The sequence below is a fragment of the Centropristis striata genome, chromosome 23 (assembly GCF_030273125.1).
Source record: "Centropristis striata isolate RG_2023a ecotype Rhode Island chromosome 23, C.striata_1.0, whole genome shotgun sequence".
In the NCBI taxonomy this organism is placed as follows: domain Eukaryota; kingdom Metazoa; phylum Chordata; class Actinopteri; order Perciformes; family Serranidae; genus Centropristis; species Centropristis striata.
Window position 1 is genome coordinate 37,336 of NC_081539.1, and position 19,924 is coordinate 57,259.

The 19,924-nt window shown below is 48.7% G+C and overlaps 2 protein-coding genes across 2 annotated transcripts in view; both read left to right on the forward strand.

The window, feature by feature from the left end:
* The window catches only part of LOC131962381 (piezo-type mechanosensitive ion channel component 2-like), a 48,522-nt gene extending 31,298 nt beyond the window's left edge, over positions 1-17,224 (forward strand). Inside the window, exons 24-50 of the mRNA XM_059327378.1 lie at positions 87-176; positions 3,331-3,419; positions 3,503-3,568; positions 3,655-3,773; positions 4,047-4,167; positions 4,556-4,615; positions 4,713-4,879; positions 5,486-6,345; positions 6,427-6,645; positions 6,715-6,816; positions 8,035-8,191; positions 8,272-8,454; positions 8,581-8,740; positions 8,949-9,057; positions 9,663-9,810; positions 9,926-10,013; positions 10,314-10,440; positions 11,308-11,466; positions 12,187-12,334; positions 13,670-13,858; positions 14,218-14,310; positions 14,395-14,561; positions 14,637-14,753; positions 14,845-14,924; positions 15,055-15,268; positions 15,700-15,841; positions 15,923-17,224. Coding sequence (XP_059183361.1) covers positions 87-176; positions 3,331-3,419; positions 3,503-3,568; positions 3,655-3,773; positions 4,047-4,167; positions 4,556-4,615; positions 4,713-4,879; positions 5,486-6,345; positions 6,427-6,645; positions 6,715-6,816; positions 8,035-8,191; positions 8,272-8,454; positions 8,581-8,740; positions 8,949-9,057; positions 9,663-9,810; positions 9,926-10,013; positions 10,314-10,440; positions 11,308-11,466; positions 12,187-12,334; positions 13,670-13,858; positions 14,218-14,310; positions 14,395-14,561; positions 14,637-14,753; positions 14,845-14,924; positions 15,055-15,268; positions 15,700-15,841; positions 15,923-16,024 — 4,276 coding nt within the window. The 3' untranslated portion in view covers positions 16,025-17,224. The remainder of the gene's footprint in view (positions 1-86; positions 177-3,330; positions 3,420-3,502; positions 3,569-3,654; positions 3,774-4,046; positions 4,168-4,555; positions 4,616-4,712; positions 4,880-5,485; positions 6,346-6,426; positions 6,646-6,714; positions 6,817-8,034; positions 8,192-8,271; positions 8,455-8,580; positions 8,741-8,948; positions 9,058-9,662; positions 9,811-9,925; positions 10,014-10,313; positions 10,441-11,307; positions 11,467-12,186; positions 12,335-13,669; positions 13,859-14,217; positions 14,311-14,394; positions 14,562-14,636; positions 14,754-14,844; positions 14,925-15,054; positions 15,269-15,699; positions 15,842-15,922) is intronic.
* A 634-nt stretch (positions 17,225-17,858) lies between these two features.
* On the forward strand, positions 17,859-18,823 carry LOC131962382 (guanine nucleotide exchange factor subunit RIC1-like; the record flags this gene model as incomplete). Its single annotated transcript, XM_059327380.1, has 2 exons — positions 17,859-18,375; positions 18,792-18,823. Coding segments are annotated over 2 exons (549 nt in total), but the record flags the coding sequence as incomplete, so codon positions are not given.
* Positions 18,824-19,924: the final 1,101 nt, after the last annotated feature.

The following is a 19,924-nucleotide window of genomic DNA, read 5'->3' on the forward strand; positions in this document are numbered from 1 at the left end:
ACACACACACACACACACACACACACAGACACACACACACGCACATACACACACACACACACACACACGGTTCTTGTGTGTTTCAGGGGGGCGGAGCTCTTCGAGGCATCCACAGTGAAAGCTGTCAGAGCGAGACTCGAGGTGGAGAAGACATCCATGGACCTGCTGAAGAGACAGTAAGACACCTGTCCTGTTTTTAGACACCTGTCCTGTTATTGGACACCTGTCCTGTTGTTGGACACCTGTCCTGTTGTTGGACACCTGTCCTGTTGTTAGACACCTGTCCTGTAGTTAGACACGTGTCCTGTTGTTGGACACCTGTCCTGTTGTTAGACACCTGTCCTGTAGTTAGACACGTGTCCTGTTATTGGACACCTGTCCTGTTGTTGGACACCTGTCCTGTTGTTAGACACCTGTCCTGTAGTTAGACACGTGTCCTGTTGTTGGACACCTGTCCTGTTATTGGACACCTGTCCTGTTGTTAGACACCTGTCCTGTAGTTAGACACCTGTCCTGTTGTTGGACACCTGTCCTGTTATTGGACACCTGTCCTGTTGTTGGACACCTGTCCTGTTGTTAGACACCTGTCCTGTAGTTAGACACCTGTCCTGTTGTTAGACACCTGTCCTGTAGTTAGACACCTGTCTAGTTGTTGGACACCTGTCCTGTTATTAGACACCTGTCCTGTTGTTGGACACCTGTCCTGCTATTAGACACCTGTCCTGTAGTTAGACACCTGTCCTGTTGTTGGACACCTGTCCTGTTGTTAGACACCTGTCCTGTTGTTGGACACCTGTCCTGTTGTTAGATACCTGTCCTGTTGTTGGACACCTTTCCTGTTATTAGACACCTGTCCTGTTGTTGGACACCTGTCCTGTTATTAGACACCTGTCCTGTTGTTAGACACCTGTCCTGTTGTTGGACATCTGTCCTGTTGTTGGACACCTGTCCTGTTGTGAGACACCTGTCCTGTTGTTGGACACCTGTCCTGTTGTGCGACACCTGTCCTGTTGTTGGACACCTGTCCTGTTGTTAAATACCTGTCTTGTTATTAGACACCTGTCCTGTTGTTAGACACCTGTCCTGTTGTTATATACCTGTCCTGTTATTAGACACCTTTCCTGTTGTTAGACACCTGTCCTGTTGTTGGACACCTGTCTTGTTATTAGACACCTGTCCTGTTGTTGGACACCTGTCCTGTTGTTGGACACCTGTCTTGTTATTAGACACCTGTCCTGTAGTTAGACACGTGTCCTGTTGTTGGACACCTGTCCTGTTGTTAGACACCTGTCCTGTAGTTAGACACGTGTCCTGTTATTGGACACCTGTCCTGTTGTTGGACACCTGTCCTGTTGTTAAACACCTGTCCTGTAGTTAGACACGTGTCCTGTTGTTGGACACCTGTCCTGTTATTGGACACCTGTCCTGTTGTTAGACACCTGTCCTGTAGTTAGACACCTGTCCTGTTGTTGGACACCTGTCCTGTTGTTGGACACCTGTCCTGTTGTTAGACACCTGTCCTGTAGTTAGACACGTGTCCTGTAGTTAGACACCTGTCCTGTTGTTGGACACCTGTCCTGTTGTTAGACACCTGTCCTGTTGTTGGACACCTGTCCTGTTGTTGGACACCTGTCTAGTTGTTGGACACCTGTCCTGTTATTAGACGCCTGTCCTGTTGTTGGACACCTGTCCTGCTATTAGACACCTGTCCTGTAGTTAGACACCTGTCCTGTTGTTGGACACCTGTCCTGTTGTTAGACACCTGTTCTGTTGTTGGACACCTGTCCTGTTGTTAGATACCTGTCCTGTTGTTGGACACCTTTCCTGTTATTAGACACCTGTCCTGTTGTTGGACACCTGTCCTGTTAATAGACACCTGTCCTGTTGTTAGACACCTGTCCTGTTGTTGGACATCTGTCCTGTTGTTGGACACCTGTCCTGTAGTTAGACACGTGTCCTGTTATTGGACACCTGTCCTGTTGTTGGACACCTGTCCTGTTGTTAAACACCTGTCCTGTAGTTAGACACGTGTCCTGTTGTTGGACACCTGTCCTGTTATTGGACACCTGTCCTGTTGTTAGACACCTGTCCTGTAGTTAGACACCTGTCCTGTTGTTGGACACCTGTCCTGTTGTTGGACACCTGTCCTGTTGTTAGACACCTGTCCTGTAGTTAGACACGTGTCCTGTAGTTAGACACCTGTCCTGTTGTTGGACACCTGTCCTGTTTTTAGACACCTGTCCTGTTGTAAGACACCTGTCCTGTTGTTGGACACCTGTCCTGTTGTTAGACACCTGTCCTGTTGTTGGACACCTGTCCTGTTGTTGGACACCTGTCTAGTTGTTGGACACCTGTCCTGTTATTAGACACCTGTCCTGTTGTTGGACACCTGTCCTGCTATTAGACACCTGTCCTGTAGTTAGACACCTGTCCTGTTGTTGGACACCTGTCCTGTTGTTAGACACCTGTCCTGTTGTTGGACACCTGTCCTGTTGTTAGATACCTGTCCTGTTGTTGGACACCTTTCCTGTTATTAGACACCTGTCCTGTTGTTGGACACCTGTCCTGTTATTAGACACCTGTCCTGTTGTTAGACACCTGTCCTGTTGTTGGACATCTGTCCTGTTGTTGGACACCTGTCCTGTTGTGAGACACCTGTCCTGTTGTTGGACACCTGTCCTGTTGTGAGACACCTGTCCTGTTGTTGGACACCTGTCCTGTTGTTAAATACCTGTCTTGTTATTAGACACCTGTCCTGTTGTTAGACACCTGTCCTGTTGTTATATACCTGTCCTGTTATTAGACACCTTTCCTGTTGTTAGACACCTGTCCTGTTGTTGGACACCTGTCCTGTAGTTAGACACCTGTCCTGTTGTTAGACACCTGTCCTGTTGTTATATACCTGTCCTGTTATTAGACACCTTTCCTGTTGTTAGACACCTGTCCTGTTGTTGGACACCTATCTTGTTATTAGACACCTGTCCTGTTGTTAGACACCTGTCCTGTTGTTAGACACCTGTCCTGTTGTTATATACCTGTCCTGTTATTAGACACCTTTCCTGTTGTTAGACACCTGTCCTGTTGTTGGACACCTGTCTTGTTATTAGACACCTGTCCTGTTGTTAGACACCTGTCCTGTTGTTGGACACCTGTCTTGTTATTAGACACTTGTCCTGTTGTTGGACACCTGTCTTGTTATTAGACACCTGTCTTGTTATTAGACACCTGTCCTGTTGTTAGACACCTGTCCTGTTGTTGGACACCTGTCTTGTTATTAGACACCTGTCCTGTTGTTGGACACCTGTCCTCTGGTCTTGTGTCTGTCTTAAGGATGGAGAGGATAAAGTCTCGGCAGCAGAAGTTCCGCAGAGGGAAAGAGCAGCTGTTGAGTCTGACGCGGGACAGCTTCCACAAGGATGGTCTGTAAACACACATCTGTCGTCATGGTAACGGTGTCTGACAGCCAATCACAGGAGAGACTGAAGCGTGTTTCCATCCGCAGGTCAGGAAAACAAAAAGGGGACGCGTGCAAAGAAATGGTGGAGACCCTGGGTTAACCACGCTTCCAGTGAGTCACATGACCTCTGACATCATCACTCTCACCTGTAGCTGTCTGTCTATCTGCCTGTCTGTCTGACCTGTCTGTCTGCTCAGTGGTGAGGAGCGGGGACTACTACCTGTTTGAGACCGACAGCGAGGAGGAGGAGGAGGAGGAGAAGAAGGAGGAGGAGGAGGAGAAGAAGGAGGAGCTACCTGAGAAATCAGCCTTCCAGGTGAGACCCTCAGAGAGTGGGAGACACGTGTCCCCCAGCTGTCTGTCCCCCACCTGTCTGTCCCCCGTCTCTCGGGGTTGCTGTGAGGTTTTAGAGGAATAATAAATGGTGTCAGCACGAGGAAACACTCCATCATGTCTGAAACACTTCCCATTTTCCCATTACGTAATTTTATCACAGATTTCTGTCTGAAACATGTGACACTGCTGATTTATCTTCTGTCTGTCTCTCTGTACCTGTCTGTCTCTCTGTACCTGTCTGTCTCTCTGTCAGTTTGTCTATCACGCCTGGATAACAGACTCCAGAACAGCGATGAGAGCTCGCAGCAACCAGAAGAAACTCTGGAGGAAGAACTCCTCTGAAAGAAGGAGTCGGAAGGAGGAAGAGAGAGGAGGTGAGGAGAGGAGGAGAGAGGAGAGGAGAGGAGAGGAGAGGAGGAGGAGAGGAGACAGGTGTCTCCCACCTGTCTCTCACCTGTCTCCCACCTATCTTCCACCTGTCTCCCACCTGTCTTCCACCTGTCTCCCACCTGTCTTACAACTGTCTCTCACCTGTCTCCCACCTGTCTTCCACCTGTCTCCCACCTGTCCACCACCTGTCTCTCACCTGTCTCCCACCTGTCTTCCACCTGTCTCCCACCTGTCTTCCACCTGTCTCTCACCTGTCTCCCACCTGTCTTACAACTGTCTCTCACCTGTCTCCCACCTGTCTTCCACCTGTCTCTCACCTGTCTCCCACCTGTCTTACACCTGTCTTACACCTGTTTCCCACCTGTCGTGCAGCTGGAGTCATCGAGGTGACGGAGGAGGACACGGAGGACGAGGAGACAGAGGACGGGCCGGGTAACTCAGATCTGATTATTATTTTTATAATATGATAATAAAAATGAAAAGAATGAGTAAAATAATGGTGGTGATGTCATCATGTGATGTGTTCCAGACACGGCACTGCGTCGGTTCTCCAACACCCTGAGGTTCTGTTGGGTTCTGCTGTCGGCTCTGCTGGACTCTCTGACTGCCTGGCTCAGAGGTCTGTGTCAGGAACACATCGACATCTCCACTGTGCTCCGGATCGAGCGCTGCATGCTGACTCAGCAGGCCAAACAGGTACACCTTCAGGGCCACAGTCCTCAGGTACATCTTCAGGGCCACAGTCCTTAGGTACACCTTCAGGGCCACAGTCCTCAGGTACATCTTCAGGGCCACAGTCCTTAGGTACATCTTCAGGGCCACAGTCCTTAGGTACACCTTCAGGGCCACAGTCCTCAGGTACACCTTCAGGGCCACAGTCCTCAGGTACACCTTCAGGGCCACAGTCCTCAGGTACATCTTCAGGGCCACAGTCCTCAGGTACACCTTCAGGGCCACAGTCCTCAGGTACATCTTCAGGGCCACAGTCCTTAGGTACACCTTCAGGGCCACAGTCTTCAGGTACATCTTCAGGGCCACAGTCCTCAGGTACACCTTCAGGGCCACAGTCCTCAGGTACATCTTCAGGGCCACAGTCCTTAGGTACACCTTCAGGGCGACAGTCCTCAGGTACACCTTCAGGGTCACAGTCCTCAGGTACACCTTCAGGGTCACAGTCCTCAAGTACACCTTCAGGGTCACAGTCCTCAGGTACACCTTCAGGGTCACAGTCCTCAGGTACACCTTCAGGGCCACAGTCCAAAGGGGACAGAGATCACAACCTTTGTTTGTTTGTTTGTTCAGGGCAAAGTTCCCACCAGGGAGGCAATCCATCTTTACTACCAAGAACAGATGATGAACTCCTCCAGAGAGTCCGGCCTGGACTACAGTACCTACGAGGCCGAGGGGCAGACGTCTCCAGGAAGAGAAGAACAAGAACAGACAGGGAATCCTGAAAGTGAAGAAAAAGCAGGAGGTCAAATTGCAGATGAAAAACCAGGACCACTATCAGGAGCAGATGGTCCCTGTGAGCCAGAACCAGGACCAGTATCAGGAGCAGGTGGTCCTCATGAACCAGTTTCAGGACCAGATGGTCCCTGTGAATCAGAACCAGGACCAGTATCAGGAGCAGGTGGCCCTCATGAACCAGTTTCAGGAGCAGATGGTCCCTGTGAATCAGAACCAGGACCAGTATCAGGAGCAGATGGTCCTCATGAACCAGTATCAGGAGCAGATGGTCCTCATGAACCAGTATCAGGACCAGATGGTGCCTTTGAACCAGAACCAGGACCAGTATCAGGAGCAGTTTGTCCTCATGAACCAGTATCAGGACCAGATTGTGCCTTTGAACCAGAACCAGGACCAGGATCAGGAGCAGAGGGTCCAGTGGAACCAGGACCAGGAGAAGGAGCAGAGGGTCCAGTGGAACTAGAACCAGGGCCAGGACCAGGAGCAGGAGCAGGAGCAGAAGGTCCAGTGGAACCAGGACCAGGAGAAGGAGCAGAGGGTCCAGTGGAACCAGTTCCAGCAGTAACAGATTACCCAGAATACCTGGTGACTAAGACCAGCCAGAGACGGCGACCCAAGCTGTCCAGGATGGAGAGAGTCCAGTCTTCATTGTCTTTGTCCTCTTTGGAGGACGAGAGGACGAGTGGGACTCGCAGGTCTGTCCTCCTGCAGGATCACAAGCACGACATAGACTTCTTCTTCTGTGGTGTAAATTATTTCTGTCTGTGTTTGAACAGTGAAGGATCGAGGCAGCAGCTTCCTGTGGACCGGCGTCTGACTCCCACGCCTACTCTCGATGCCTACTCCCCCGCCTCCCTGCTCCCCCCCTCCTACAGCCTGGCTCTGGGCCTGGACCTGCAGGAGACTCGGAGCGACCCGTCAGACTCGGCGTTCGCCTCCTGTCCACTGGCGTCTCGCGCTCAGGAGCTGACGGCCAGTGAGCTGCTGCGGAACAGGTGAGTGTCAGGTGAGCATCAGGTGAGCCGGTCCTCCAGCTGCAGCCGCTGACCGACTCTGTGTTTCAGGACTTTCTACGACGAGGAGCTGGCGGCATCGGACCGTTTCTACAGCGACCAACACCAGCTGCTGCAGCTGTGCTACGCCCTCTACAACATCCTCGCTGCCAGGTAACAAACATCTGTAGTCATTCATCGTGGAGCTGAGAAGCTTGTTTCCGAGCAGACCATACCTGGACTGTGGCGGAGCGAGAGGGATCGATATATATATATATATATATATATATATCGATCCCTCTCGCTCCTCCACAGTATATTATATATATATATATATTCATATATATATGAATATATATATATAATATAATATATATATATATATATATATATATTCATATATATATGACAAAAAAATGCAAAATCACTAAAAAAGACGAAAAATAGTCAAAAGCACGTAAAAAGATGCAAAATCACTAAAAAAGACGAAAAATGACGAAAAATAGAAAAGATGCCAAACTGACTTAGAGAAGACTTCTATATTTTATAAGTACTTATGTACTTATATATATATATATATATATAAATAACGTGAACGTTATTGACACATTGCAGTGGATACGCATTGTTCTGCTTCTCTCCTCACCTTGTTAGTGACCTGTCAATCAAAGGTAGCCACGCCCCAAATCATACGATTCTTTATCTTCTATTTTCTTCTAAATGGGGCCATTATTTACACTATTAACATCAGATTGTCTTGAAGAATATTTTTTACTAGTGATTGAGACCATAATGTTGTCCTAAAAAACGTTTCTGAGTTAATAAATCAAGTGACAAGTTTTCTAGTTTTGTATTGAAACGAACGGAACAAAATGCTTCTGCAGCCGTCAGCAGGAATTTTTGATAGAATGCAGCTTAAGGCTGATCCTGGTTTGCCTTCCTGCTCAGAACCGCAGGTTGCTGCCTGGTTAAAACAGAAGTAAACCATTTTTAACTTAGGTTACATGAATCACGTTTTTTACGTAACTTGCGGTAGTCACGTGACCCTTGTAGCTCCTTTATTTATGGCATTTATGTACATTTATTAACTGTTTAAACTGTCTTTTATGTTGCCTTACCAGAAGTTTTTTGCAGTGGTTTTACAACATAAATCCACAGAACCTTCACCTTTTTTACAACCACAGACCGTACCTGTGTGGTATTTTTAGAACATGCCGTTTTACCGAGAGCCGCGATATATTCATCTGTGTTTATGTTGGAGAACTTGTTGACTGGAAAGGGTTCATGTCCGTAACTATTGAACTGGGCAGAATCTGTGACGGTTCGTCTCCCGCAACAGGATCAAACAGTTCTTCTTCTTCACACTTTGATTTGTGTGTGTTTAACGTGCAGGTCGGAGACGGTGTGTTACCTGGTGATCGTGTTGAACCACATGGTGTCGGCCAGCTGTCTGACCCTGGTGCTGCCGGTCCTGGTGTTCCTCTGGGCCACGTTGTCGGTCCCTCGGCCCAGTAAGACCTTCTGGATGACGGCCATCATCTACACCGAGGTTCTCCCCCCCCGTCTCTCTCTCTGACTCTCTCTGGTCACCTGTCTCAGGCGTTAATCTACCTGTCTCTCTGTCCTCAGGTCACCATCGTCATCAAGTACTTCTTCCAGTTCGGGTTCTTCCCGTTCAACCAGAAGCTGGAGGTGGACCGCTCCAAGCCCTTCCACCCCCCCAACATCCTGGGGGTGGAGAAGAAGGAGGGCTACGTCCTGTACGACCTGCTGCAGCTGCTGGTGCTCTTCTACCACCGGGCTATACTGAAGGTACACACTCAGAGACACACACACACACACACACACACACACACACACACACAGTACACACAGAGTAATCTGAGTACTTCTTCAGTTGGCTGAATGTAATAAAGGGTTAAACTTGTTCCTCCTCAGTGCCACGGTCTGTGGGACCAGACCGACACCGAGGCCGACGCCCACCATCTCCATGACAACCGATATGACCACATCGACCCGGTCGATCCCGCCACCACGCTGCGGCGCCGCAGCCGGAGACGGACGAGATCCAGCTCCACACAGCGACGCTCGCCAGCAGGTAGGAACTAATGGCCGCAGAGGACCTGGACCGAGACCCAGGGCCCCTGGACCAGGACCCAGGGCCCCTGGACGGGGGCTCGGTCCAGGTGTATATTGCATAACTCTAATGTTAATAAAAACTCTAAAATTTGACATTTATTTTTTGCCGTTTATATTTTTGTTCAGTGTAGAATAAAGTTGAATCCTGATTGTTGGTGTGTGTTCAGGCAGCGTGAGCTCCGGAGCGGCGGTGGCGGCGGCGCCCGGCAGGTTCCAGCTGCTGCTGCAGAAACTCACAGAACTCTCCATCAGAGCCAAGAGGTTCTCCGTCAGCAGGTACGCTAAGCCAACGCTAACCCCAACGCTAAGCCAACGCTAACCCCAACGCTAACCCCAACACTAACCCCAATGCTAACCCCAACACTAACCCCAACGCTAACCCCAACGCTAACCCCAACGCTAGCCCCAACGCTAAGCCAACGCTAACCCCAACGCTAACCCCAACGCTAACCCCAACACTAACCCCAACGCTAACCCCAATGCTAACCCCAACGCTAACCCCAACGAGAAGCCAACGCTAACCCCAACGCGAAGCCAACGCTAACCCCAACGCTAACCCCAACACTAACCCCAACGCGAAGCCAACGCTAACCCCAACGCTAACCCCAACGCTAACCCCAATGCTAACCCCAATGCGAAGCCAACGCTAACCCCAACGCGAAGCCAACACTAACCCCAACGCTAACCCCAACGCTAACCCCAACGCGAAGCCAACGCTAACCCCAACGCTAACCCCAACGCTAACCCCAACGCTAACCCCAACACATTGTGATGTGATTCATTGATGGAACTAATTGATTTAACTAAGAACTGGTGATGAATGAATTCATGGTGTCTGTCTGTCTGTCTGTCTGTCTGTCTGTCTCTCTCTGTCTCTCTAGGTGTATGTCTCTCTATCGTCCTGTCCTTCAGTTCTTCAGAGCTCTCGTCCAACCAGAGTACAGCGCCGTGACGGACGTCTACGTCCTGATGTTCCTCGCCGACACCGTCGACTTCATCATCATCGTCTTCGGCTTCTGGGCCTTCGGAGTAAAACCTCCTCCTCTCCTCCTCTCCTCCTCTCCTTCTCTTTATTATCTTTATTCGCTCTGATTCCTTTCTGTTAAATGTATTTTATTCTTCTTTTATTTTGGCGATCTCCTAGAAACACTCTGCAGCTGCTGACATCACTTCCTCCCTCTCAGAGGACCAGGTCCCTGAAGCCTTCCTAGTCATGGTCCTGATCCAGTTCGGTCTGTCTGTCCACCTGTCTGTCTACCTGTCTGCCTGTCCCCCTGTCTGTCTGTCCACCCACCCATCTGTCTACCTGTCTGTCCACCTGCCTGTCTGTCCCCTTGTCTGTCTGTCTACCTCGCTGTTTGTCCCCTTGTCTGTCTGTCTGTCTACCTGTCTTTCTGTCCCCTTGTCTGTCTGTCCACCTGTCTGTCTACCTGTCTGTCTACCCGTCTGTCCACCTGTTTGTCTGTCTACCTGTCTGTCCACCTGTCTGTGTGTTTAGCTGTCTGTGTGTTTACCTGTCTGTCTGTCTGCAGGTACCATGGTGATAGACAGGGCTCTATATCTGAGGAAGACAGTTTTGGGGAAGTTGGTCTTTCAGGTGATTTTGGTTTTTGGGATTCACTTCTGGATGTTCTTCATCCTGCCGACGGTCACGGAGAGGTAACACACCTTTACCTGTCAGCTCATTAACATAACGAGAGGCAACACACTGTTACCTGTTAGCTCATTAACATAACGAGAGGCAACACACTCTTACCTGTTAGCTCATTAACATAAAGAGAGGTAACACACCTTTACCTGTCAGCTCATTAACATAACGAGAGGTAACACACCTTTACCTGTCAGCTCATTAACATAATGAGAGGCAACACACTGTTACCTGTTAGCTCATTAACATAACGAGAGGTAACACACCTTTACCTGTCTGCTCATTAACATAACGAGAGGCAACACACTGTTACCTGTTAGCTCATTAACATAACGAGAGGTAACACACCTTTACCTGTCTGCTCATTAACATAACGAGAAGCAACACACTGTAACCTGTTAGCTCATTAACATAACGAGAGGCAACACACTGTTGCCTGTTAGCTCATTAACATAACGAGAGGTAACACACCTTTACCTGTCAGCTCATTAACATAACGAGAGGTAACACACCTTTACCTGTCAGCTCATTAACATAGCAAGAGGCAACACACTGTTACCTGTTAGCTCATTAACATAACGAGAGGTAACACACCTTTACCTGTCAGCTCATTAACATAACGAGGTAGCACACCTTTACCTGTTAGCTCATTAACATAATGAGAGGTAACACACTTTTACCTGTCAGCTCATTAACATAACAAGGTAACACACCTTTACCTGTTAGCTCATTAACATGGTGTCTGTCCCTCTGTCTGTCACCTGTCTGTCTCTCACCTGTCTGTCTGTGTGTGTGTCACCTGTCTGTCTGTGTGTCACCTGTCTGTCTGCCTGTCTGTCTCTCACCTGTCTGTGTGTCACCTGTCTGTCTGTCTGCAGGCGGTTCAACCAGAACCTGGTGGCTCAGCTCTGGTACTTTGTGAAGTGTGTGTACTTCGGCCTGTCGTCCTATCAGATCCGCTCCGGTTACCCGACTCGAGTTCTGGGAAACTTCCTGACCAAGAGCTACAACTACCTGAACCTCTTCCTGTTCCAGGGGTGAGTCCAGCTGCTAGCCTAGCTTAGCACAAAGACTGGGAGTAAAGGGAAGCTGTTAGCCTAGTTTAGCACAAAGACTGGAAGTGAAGGGAAACTGTTAGCCTAGTTTAGCACAAAGACTGGAAGTAAAGGGAAACTGTTAGCCTAGTTTATCACAAAGACTGGAAGTAAAGGGAAACTGTTAGCCTAGTTTAGCACAAAGACTGGAAGTAAAGGGAAACTGTTAGCCTAGTTTAGCACAAAGACTGGAAGTAAAGGGAAACTGTTAGCCTAGTTTATCACAAAGACTGGAAGTAAAGGGAAACTGTTAGCCTAGTTTAGCACAAAGACTGGAAGTAAAGGGAAACTGTTAGCCTAGTTTAGCACAAAGACTGGAAGTAAAGGGAAACTGTTAGCCTAGTTTAGCACAAAGACTGGAAGTAAAGGGAAACTGTTAGCCTAGCTCCATGAAAAGGGAAGCTGCCCAGCTTCGTAAAAATATGTTAGTTATTGACATGTTGCCCCATGTGTCTGTCTCTTCACCTGTCTGTCTGTCTGTCTGTCTGTCTCTCTCTCTCTTCGCCTGTCTGTCTCTTAACCTGTCTGTTTCTCTGTCTCTTTACCTGTCGGTCACCTTGCCTGTCTGCCTCTTGACCCGTCTGTCTGTCCGCCTGTCTGTCTCTTCACCTGTCTGCCTGTCTGTCTCTTAACCCGTCTGTCTGCCTGTCTGTCTGCCTGCAGCTTCCGTCTGGTCCCCTTCCTGACGGAGCTGCGTGCGGTGATGGACTGGGTGTGGACAGACACCACTCTGTCTCTGTCCTCGTGGATCTGTGTGGAGGACGTCTACGCTCACTGCTTCGTCCTCAAGTGCTGGAGGGAGTCAGAGAAGGTACCTGTCTGTCTCTTTACCTGTCTGTCTTCTTGTCTGTCCCCCTGAGTCAGGAGGACAGGTGTGTCTGACGTGTCTCTTGTCCTCAGTGGTGTGTCTGACGTGTCTCTTGTACTCAGCGGTGTGTCTAACGTGTCTCTTGTCCTCAGCGGTGTGTGTGACGTGTCTCTTGTCCTCAGCGGTGTGTCTGACGTGTCTCTTGTCCTCAGCGGTGTGTGTGACGTGTCTCTTGTCCTCAGCGGTGTGTGTGACGTGTCTCTTGTCCTCAGCGGTGTGTCTGACGTGTCTCTTGTCCTCAGCGGTGTGTGACGTGTCTCTTGTCCTCAGCGGTGTGTCTGACGTGTCTCTTGTCCTCAGCGGTGTGTCTGACGTGTCTCTTGTCCTCAGCGGTGTGTGTGACGTGTCTCTTGTCCTCAGCGGTGTGTGACGTGTCTCTTGTCCTCAGCGGTGTGTCTAACGTGTCTCTTGTCCTCAGCGGTGTGTGTGACGTGTCTCTTGTCCTCAGCGGTGTGTCTGACGTGTCTCTTGTCCTCAGCGGTGTGTGTGACGTGTCTCTTGTCCTCAGCGGTGTGTCTGACGTGTCTCTTGTCCTCAGCGGTGTGTGTGACGTGTCTCTTGTCCTCAGCGGTGTGTCTGACGTGTCTCTTGTCCTCAGCGGTGTGTGACGTGTCTCTTGTCCTCAGCGGTGTGTCTGACGTGTCTCTTGTCCTCAGCGGTGTGTGTGACGTGTCTCTTGTCCTCAGCGGTGTGTGTGACGTGTCTCTTGTCCTCAGCGGTGTGTCTGACATGTCTCTTGTCCTCAGCGGTGTGTGTGACGTGTCTCTTGTCCTCAGCGGTGTGTGTGACGTGTCTCTTGTCCTTAGCGGTGTGTGTGACGTGTCTCTTGTCCTCAGCGGTGTGTGTGACGTGTCTCTTGTCCTCAGCGGTGTGTGACGTGTCTCTTGTCCTCAGCGGTGTGTGTGACGTGTCTCTTGTCCTCAGCGGTGTCTGACGTGTCTCTTGTCCTTAGCGGTGTGTCTGACGTGTCTCTTGTCCTCAGCGGTGTGTCTGACGTGTCTCTTGTCCTCAGCGGTGTGTGACGTGTCTCTTGTCCTCAGCGGTGTGTGACGTGTCTCTTGTCCTCAGCGGTGTGTGTGACGTGTCTCTTGTCCTCAGCGGTGTGTCTGACGTGTCTCTTGTCCTCAGCGGTGTGTGTGACGTGTCTCTTGTCCTCAGCGGTGTGTCTGACGTGTCTCTTGTCCTCAGCGGTGTGTCTGACGTGTCTCTTGTCCTCAGCGGTGTGTCTAACGTGTCTCTTGTCCTCAGCGGTGTGTGTGACGTGTCTCTTGTCCTCAGCGGTACCCTCAGCCGCGCGGCCAGAAGAAGAAGCGAGTGGTGAAGTACGGGATGGGAGGTCTGATCGTCCTGCTGCTGATCGCCATCGTCTGGTTCCCGCTGCTCTTCATGTCGCTCGTCAAGTCGGTGGCGGGACTCGTCAACCGGCCCATCGACGTGTCTCTCACCATCACGCTGGGAGGCTTCCAGGTGACTCGCTGCTCGACTCGCTGCACGACTCAGCAGTATTTTCAGCAGTATTTTCAGTAGTACGAGCAGTATTTTCTGTAGTACCAGCAGTACTTTCTGTAGTACCAGCAGTACTTTCTGTAGTATCAACAGTACTTTCTGTAGTACCAGCAGTATTTTCTGTAGTATCAACAGTACTTTCTGTAGTACCAGCAGTATTTTCTGTAGTATCAACAGTACTTTCTGTAGTACCAGCAGTTCTTTCTGTAGTACCAGCAGTACTTTCTGTAGTATCAACAGTACTTTCTGTAGTACCAGCAGTACTTTCTGTAGTATCAACAGTACTTTCTGTAGTACCAGCAGTTCTTTCTGTGACTCAGCCGATCTTCACGATGAGCGCTCAGCAGAACCAGCTCAGAGATCTGACGGAGGAGGACTTCAGCTCCTTCACCAGCTCCTACAGCTACACCTCCGTAAGTACTGCAGTAGTACTCCCAGTCGCAGTACTCCTGGTCGCAGCACTACTAGTACTACTCTGCCGTGTGTGTATTTCCCAGAGTGCCTTGCAGTTCCTGGAGGCGTACGGCCCTGAGGACGTGACGGTGGCGGAGCTGCAGGGCAGCAGTAACTCCCTGTGGACCATCAGCCCCCCCAGCAGGACGTACCTGAGCCAGGTGCTGCGCCTGGACCACTTCCCCCTGACGCTGTCCTGGACCGTCCAGAGGTACCACTAAATAACCAATAATCATCAATAATCAGCTGGTAGATGTGATCAATGACTCTGTTCGGCTTCCAACAGGAACCTCAGTCTGGGGGGGAAGGCGGAGCTTGCTTCAGGTAAACATGTGACCTACCTGGACGACGAGACTCGCCTGGAGCTGGTCCAGCTGCTCAATGGGACCAGGTCGCTTCCTGTGTGAGTGCAGGGGGCGGGGCCAGGTGAAGGGGGCGGGGCCAAGTGTGTTGTTGTCTGTTCCAGGTGTGTTGAGTGTGTTGTGTGTTTTCAGGGTGATACAGGAAGTGTTCCCGTGTTTCCTGCGAGCTCCCAGCGACTCCAACGCCAAACCCATCGAACAGCTCTACAAAGGTCAGATTACACATTTAACAGCTTCTTAAGGATTATTAAGGATTGTTAAAGTGTGTACTGGAGTACTAGGTGTACAACAGACTGCAGTACTCTGTAGTAACAACAAGTACTCCCTCTCGCCTCCAAACAGACGGCCGCTATAAGGACATCCTGCTGGCTCTGGAGCGGTCAACCAATCAGAGTCGAGAGATCCAGGAGTGGTGGATCGTCGACCAACCGGCCGGCAGCCTGGTGCCATTGGGGGGCGGGGCCTCGCTGACTGACAGGAGGGAGGCGGGGCTTCAGCTCTTTGTGTTCAGTGATAAAGTCAGTCCTCCGAGTCTCGGCTTCCTCGCTGGATACGGGTATGAATACTTCAAGTACTTCAAGTACTGCAGTAACAGTAGTAACAAGTTGTGTATATAAAAGCAGTATGTCTTCTAGTACCAGTAGTAACTGTAGTACTTCTTGCAGTAACTGTAATATTTCTTGCAGTAACTCTAGTATTTCTTGCAGTGACAGTAGTACCTGTAATATTTCTTGTAGTAACTGTAATATTTCTTATCGTAACTGTATTATTTCTTGTAGTTATGTAGTACTTTTTAGTTACTTTTTACAGTAACTGTAGTACTTGTTGCAGTAACTGTAGTACTTGTTGCAGTAACAGCAGTAACAGTAGTACTTGTTGCAGTAACCGTAGTACTTGTTGCAGTAACTGTAGTACTTGTTGCAGTAACCGTAGTACTTGTTGCAGTGACTGTAGTACTTGTTGCAGTAACCGTAGTACTTGTTGCAGTATCATGGGCCTGTACGCGTCGGTGGTGCTGGTGATCGGGAAGTTTGTGCGAGAGTTCTTCAGCGGCATCAGTCACTCCATCATGTTCGAGGAGCTGCCGAGTGTCGACCGGATCCTCAAACTCTGCACCGACGTCTTCCTGGTAACAACCTGCTGCTGTCTCTGTCTCTTCTCTGATTGGCTGCAGCCACGCTGTCCTCTGATTGGCTGTTTGCTCCCTCAGGTGAGAGAGACGGGTGAGCTGGAGTTGGAGGAGGAGCTTTACGCCAAACTGATCTTCCTGTACCGATCCCCGGAGACGCTGATCAAATGGACCCGCCGCTGACATCTGATTCGTTTTATTGTGAAAGTACCAACCTGAACACTTCCTTTTCCAAGGAGTCTGACATGTTTTATTGTGAAAGTTGTGACCTGAACACTTCCTTTTTACTGGAATCTGCTTTGCTTTATTGTGAAAGTTGCATCTTGAACACTTCCTTTTAACAACATCTGATTTATTTTATTTTGAAAGTGCCAACCTGAACACTTCTTTTTCCAAGGAGTCTGACTTGTTTTTATTGTGAAAGTTGCAACAGGAGCACTTTCTTTCAACAACATCCGATTCGTTTTATTGTGAAAATTGGCACTGAACACTTCATTTGAATTGGAGTCTGATTTGCCACAGATCTTATTTTGAAGGTTTAAAGAACCGTTTCCTGTCTGCCAGGTGGCCAATAGGAGCAGCAGGGAGGCGGAGCTTGTCTTCATATTATTGATTATTGATGATCAATAACTGCAGGGAAACGTCTCATCCTGGAGAACCTGAAGTTCACGGTAGTGATGATTGGTGGATATTTATACTAGTGTTAAGCTCCGCCCACCAACAAAAATAAACCATATGATTGGACGCTGCTGCTGACACTCACACACTAACAGGTTACTATGACAACCAAACAGCTGTTTTCACCTCATGTCATTTATTAAAAGTTTACAGGACGAGCATCAATGTGAGCTTTGTGTTAGCTTTAACTAGCTCAATGTTAGCTTTGAGTTAGCTTGGACTAGCTCAATGTTAGCTTTGTGTTAGCTTTAACTAGCTCAATGTGAGCTTTGTGTTAGCTTTAACTAGCTCAATGTTAGCTTTGTGTTAGCTTTAACTAGCTCAATGTTAGCTTTGTGTTAGCTTTAACTAGCTCAATGTGAGCTTTGTGTTAGCTTTAACTAGCTCAATGTTAGCTTTGTGTTAGCTTTAACTAGCTCAATGTTAGCTTTGTGTTAGCTCTGACTAGCTCAATGTTAGCTGTTAACTTGATTATAATTGCTGATATGAATATTGATCTGCTGTTGTTATTGATCAGTGATGGAGGACCTCTAGTTGTGTTCTGACGCTGGAGAACATGTGACAGGACCGACGTAGAATAATGGTTCTTTGTTGTTGTTGTTGTTGTTTGAAGGTTTTATGGTCACTTTACTGTCTGTGAACTTTACTCAGTGTGTCTGTGAAGAAACTACTCGTCAATCTGTGAAAATAAAAGACTTTTATTGAGCCGAGAGAGTCAGCTGTTTGTCGTCCATCTGTTCACCTGTCCATCTGTTCACCTGTTCACCTGTCCACCTGTTCACTTGTCCATCTGTCCACCTGTCCATCTGTTCACCTGTCCATCTGTTCACCTGTCCATCTGTTCACCTGTTCACCTGTCCACCTGTTCACTTGTCCATCTGTCCACCTGTTCACCTGTCCATCTGTTCACCTGTCCATCTGTTCACCTGTTCACCTGTCCATCTGTCAAGGCTAAAAACAAAAGGCGATGGCTCTCGAAGCTGTGGAACAGTTTACCGCTGCATATCCGGTCGTCAAAGACTTTGGACAATTTTAAATCTTCTCTCAAGACTCATTTTTTCTCCCAGGCTTTTGAAGCTGCGTGAGAAGAAAGTTGTTTCTGTGTGCTGTATTGCACATCTCATCTCATATATTATTAGATTACATTGTCTTTTATTTTTATTTTGTGAGTTTATTGTTATTCAATTATGTATCTTGTATTGCATTGGATTTTTTGTTGTGATTCAGTTATGTAAAGCACTTTGGTCAACCTTGGTTGGTATATAAGGTGCTCTATAAATAAACGTGACCTTGACCTTGAACCTGTCCACCTGTTCACCTGTTCACCTGTTCACCTGTCCATCTGTCCACCTGTCCATCTGTTCACCTGTCCATCTGTCCATCTGTTCACCTGTCCATCTGTCCACCTGTCCACCTGTCCATCTGTTCACCTGTCCATCTGTCCACCTGTCCATCTGTCCACCTGTCCATCTGTCCATCTGTTCACCTGTCCATCTGTCCACCTGTCCACCTGTCCATCTGTTCACCTGTCCATCTGTCCACCTGTTCACCTGTCCATCTGTCCATCTGTTCACCTGTTCACCTGTCCATCTGTCCACCTGTCCACCTCTCCATCTGTTCACCTGTCCATCTGTTCACCCGTCTATCTGTTCACCTGTTCACTTGTCCATCTGTTCACCTGTCCACCTGTCCATCTATTCACCTGTCCACCTGCCCATCTGTTCACCTGTCCATCTGTTCACCTGTCCACCTGTCCATCTGTCCACCTGCCCATCTGTTCACCTGTCCATCTGTCCACCTGTCCATCTGTTCACCTGTCCATCTGTCCACCTGTCCATCTGTTCACCTGTCCATCTGTCCACCTCTCCATCTGTTCACCTGTCCATCTGTTCACCCGTCTATCTGTTCACCTGTTCACTTGTCCATCTGTTCACCTGTCCACCTGTCCACCTATTCACCTGTCCACCTGCCCATCTGTTCACCTGTCCATCTGTTCACCTGTCCACCTGTCCATCTGTCCACCTGCCCATCTGTTCACCTGTCCATCTGTTCACCTGTCCGTAGGTCCACCTGTCCACCTGTTCACCTGTCCATCTGTTCACCTGTCCATCTGTTCACCTGTCCGTAGGTCCACCTGTCCACCTGTTCACCTGTCCATCTGTCCACTTGTCCATCTGTCCATCTGTTCACCTGTCCATCTGTTCACCGGTCCATCTGTTCACCTGTCCACCTGTCCATCTGTTCACCTGTCCATCTGTTCACCTGTCCGTAGGTCCACCTGTCCATCTGTTCACCTGTCCGTAGGTCCACCTTTCCATCTGTTCACCTGTCGATCTGTTCACCTGTTGACCCGTCTATCTGTCCACCTGTCCATCTGTTCACCTGTCCATAGGTCCACCTGTCCATCTGTTCACCTGTCCATCTGTTCACCGGTCCATCTGTTCACCTGTCCACCCGTCTATCTGTTCACCTGTCCATAGGTCCACCTGTCCATCTGTTCACCTGTCCATCTGTCCACCTGTCAACCTGTCCATCTGTTCACCTGTCCGTAGGTCCACCTGTCCACCTGTCCATCTGTTCACCTGTCCACCTGTCCATCTGTTCACCTGTCCATCTGTCCACCTGTCCACCCGTCCATCTGTTCACCTGTCCATCTGTTCACCTGTCCATCTGTCCATCTGTCCATCTGTTCACCTGTCCATCTGTCCATCTGTCCATCTGTTCACCTGTCCACCTGTTCACCTGTCCATCTGTCCACCTGTTCATCTGTTCACCTGGACCATCACATTTATTAAACAGAACCCTGGTTCTTTTTAATCTCCTGGTTCTTTTTAATCTCTATATGGTTCCCCTTGGGGACGTCATCAGGAGACACGGCATGACACTCAACATGTCCGTGTCTCCTGATTGATTCCCTTTTCAACTGTATTTTAGATATCAAGTCATGGATGGCAGTGAACTTCCTACAGCTCAACCAGGACAAAACAGGTTTTAGTCATCGGTCCTGAAGGCAAGAGAGAGAAACTTTTACCAAAACTACCAGATTTTAAAACTGCACAATGTGTAAAGAATCTGGGCGTCATTTTTCGACTCTGAGCTCAATTTTGTGTCAACTAAAGTCGATCACAATCAGTCGGTTTCTGGAGTGTTTTATTTTAAAATGTCTGCTTTGGTAACAATATTAAATAAAAGTTAATAAAAAACTGACAAAAAAACACATACTATACCATATCTTCTTCTTTTCTCAGAATTTTGGAAATCCTATAATATGGTGTTTTTCTGTCATTTCTCATTAAGTTATGCTCTAATATGCATCAACAGACTATAATCGAGCCATTTTAAACATTTTTAGGTGATTTAAAATTTTTAACATTTTTGACAAAAAACTAAATACTATACTACGAA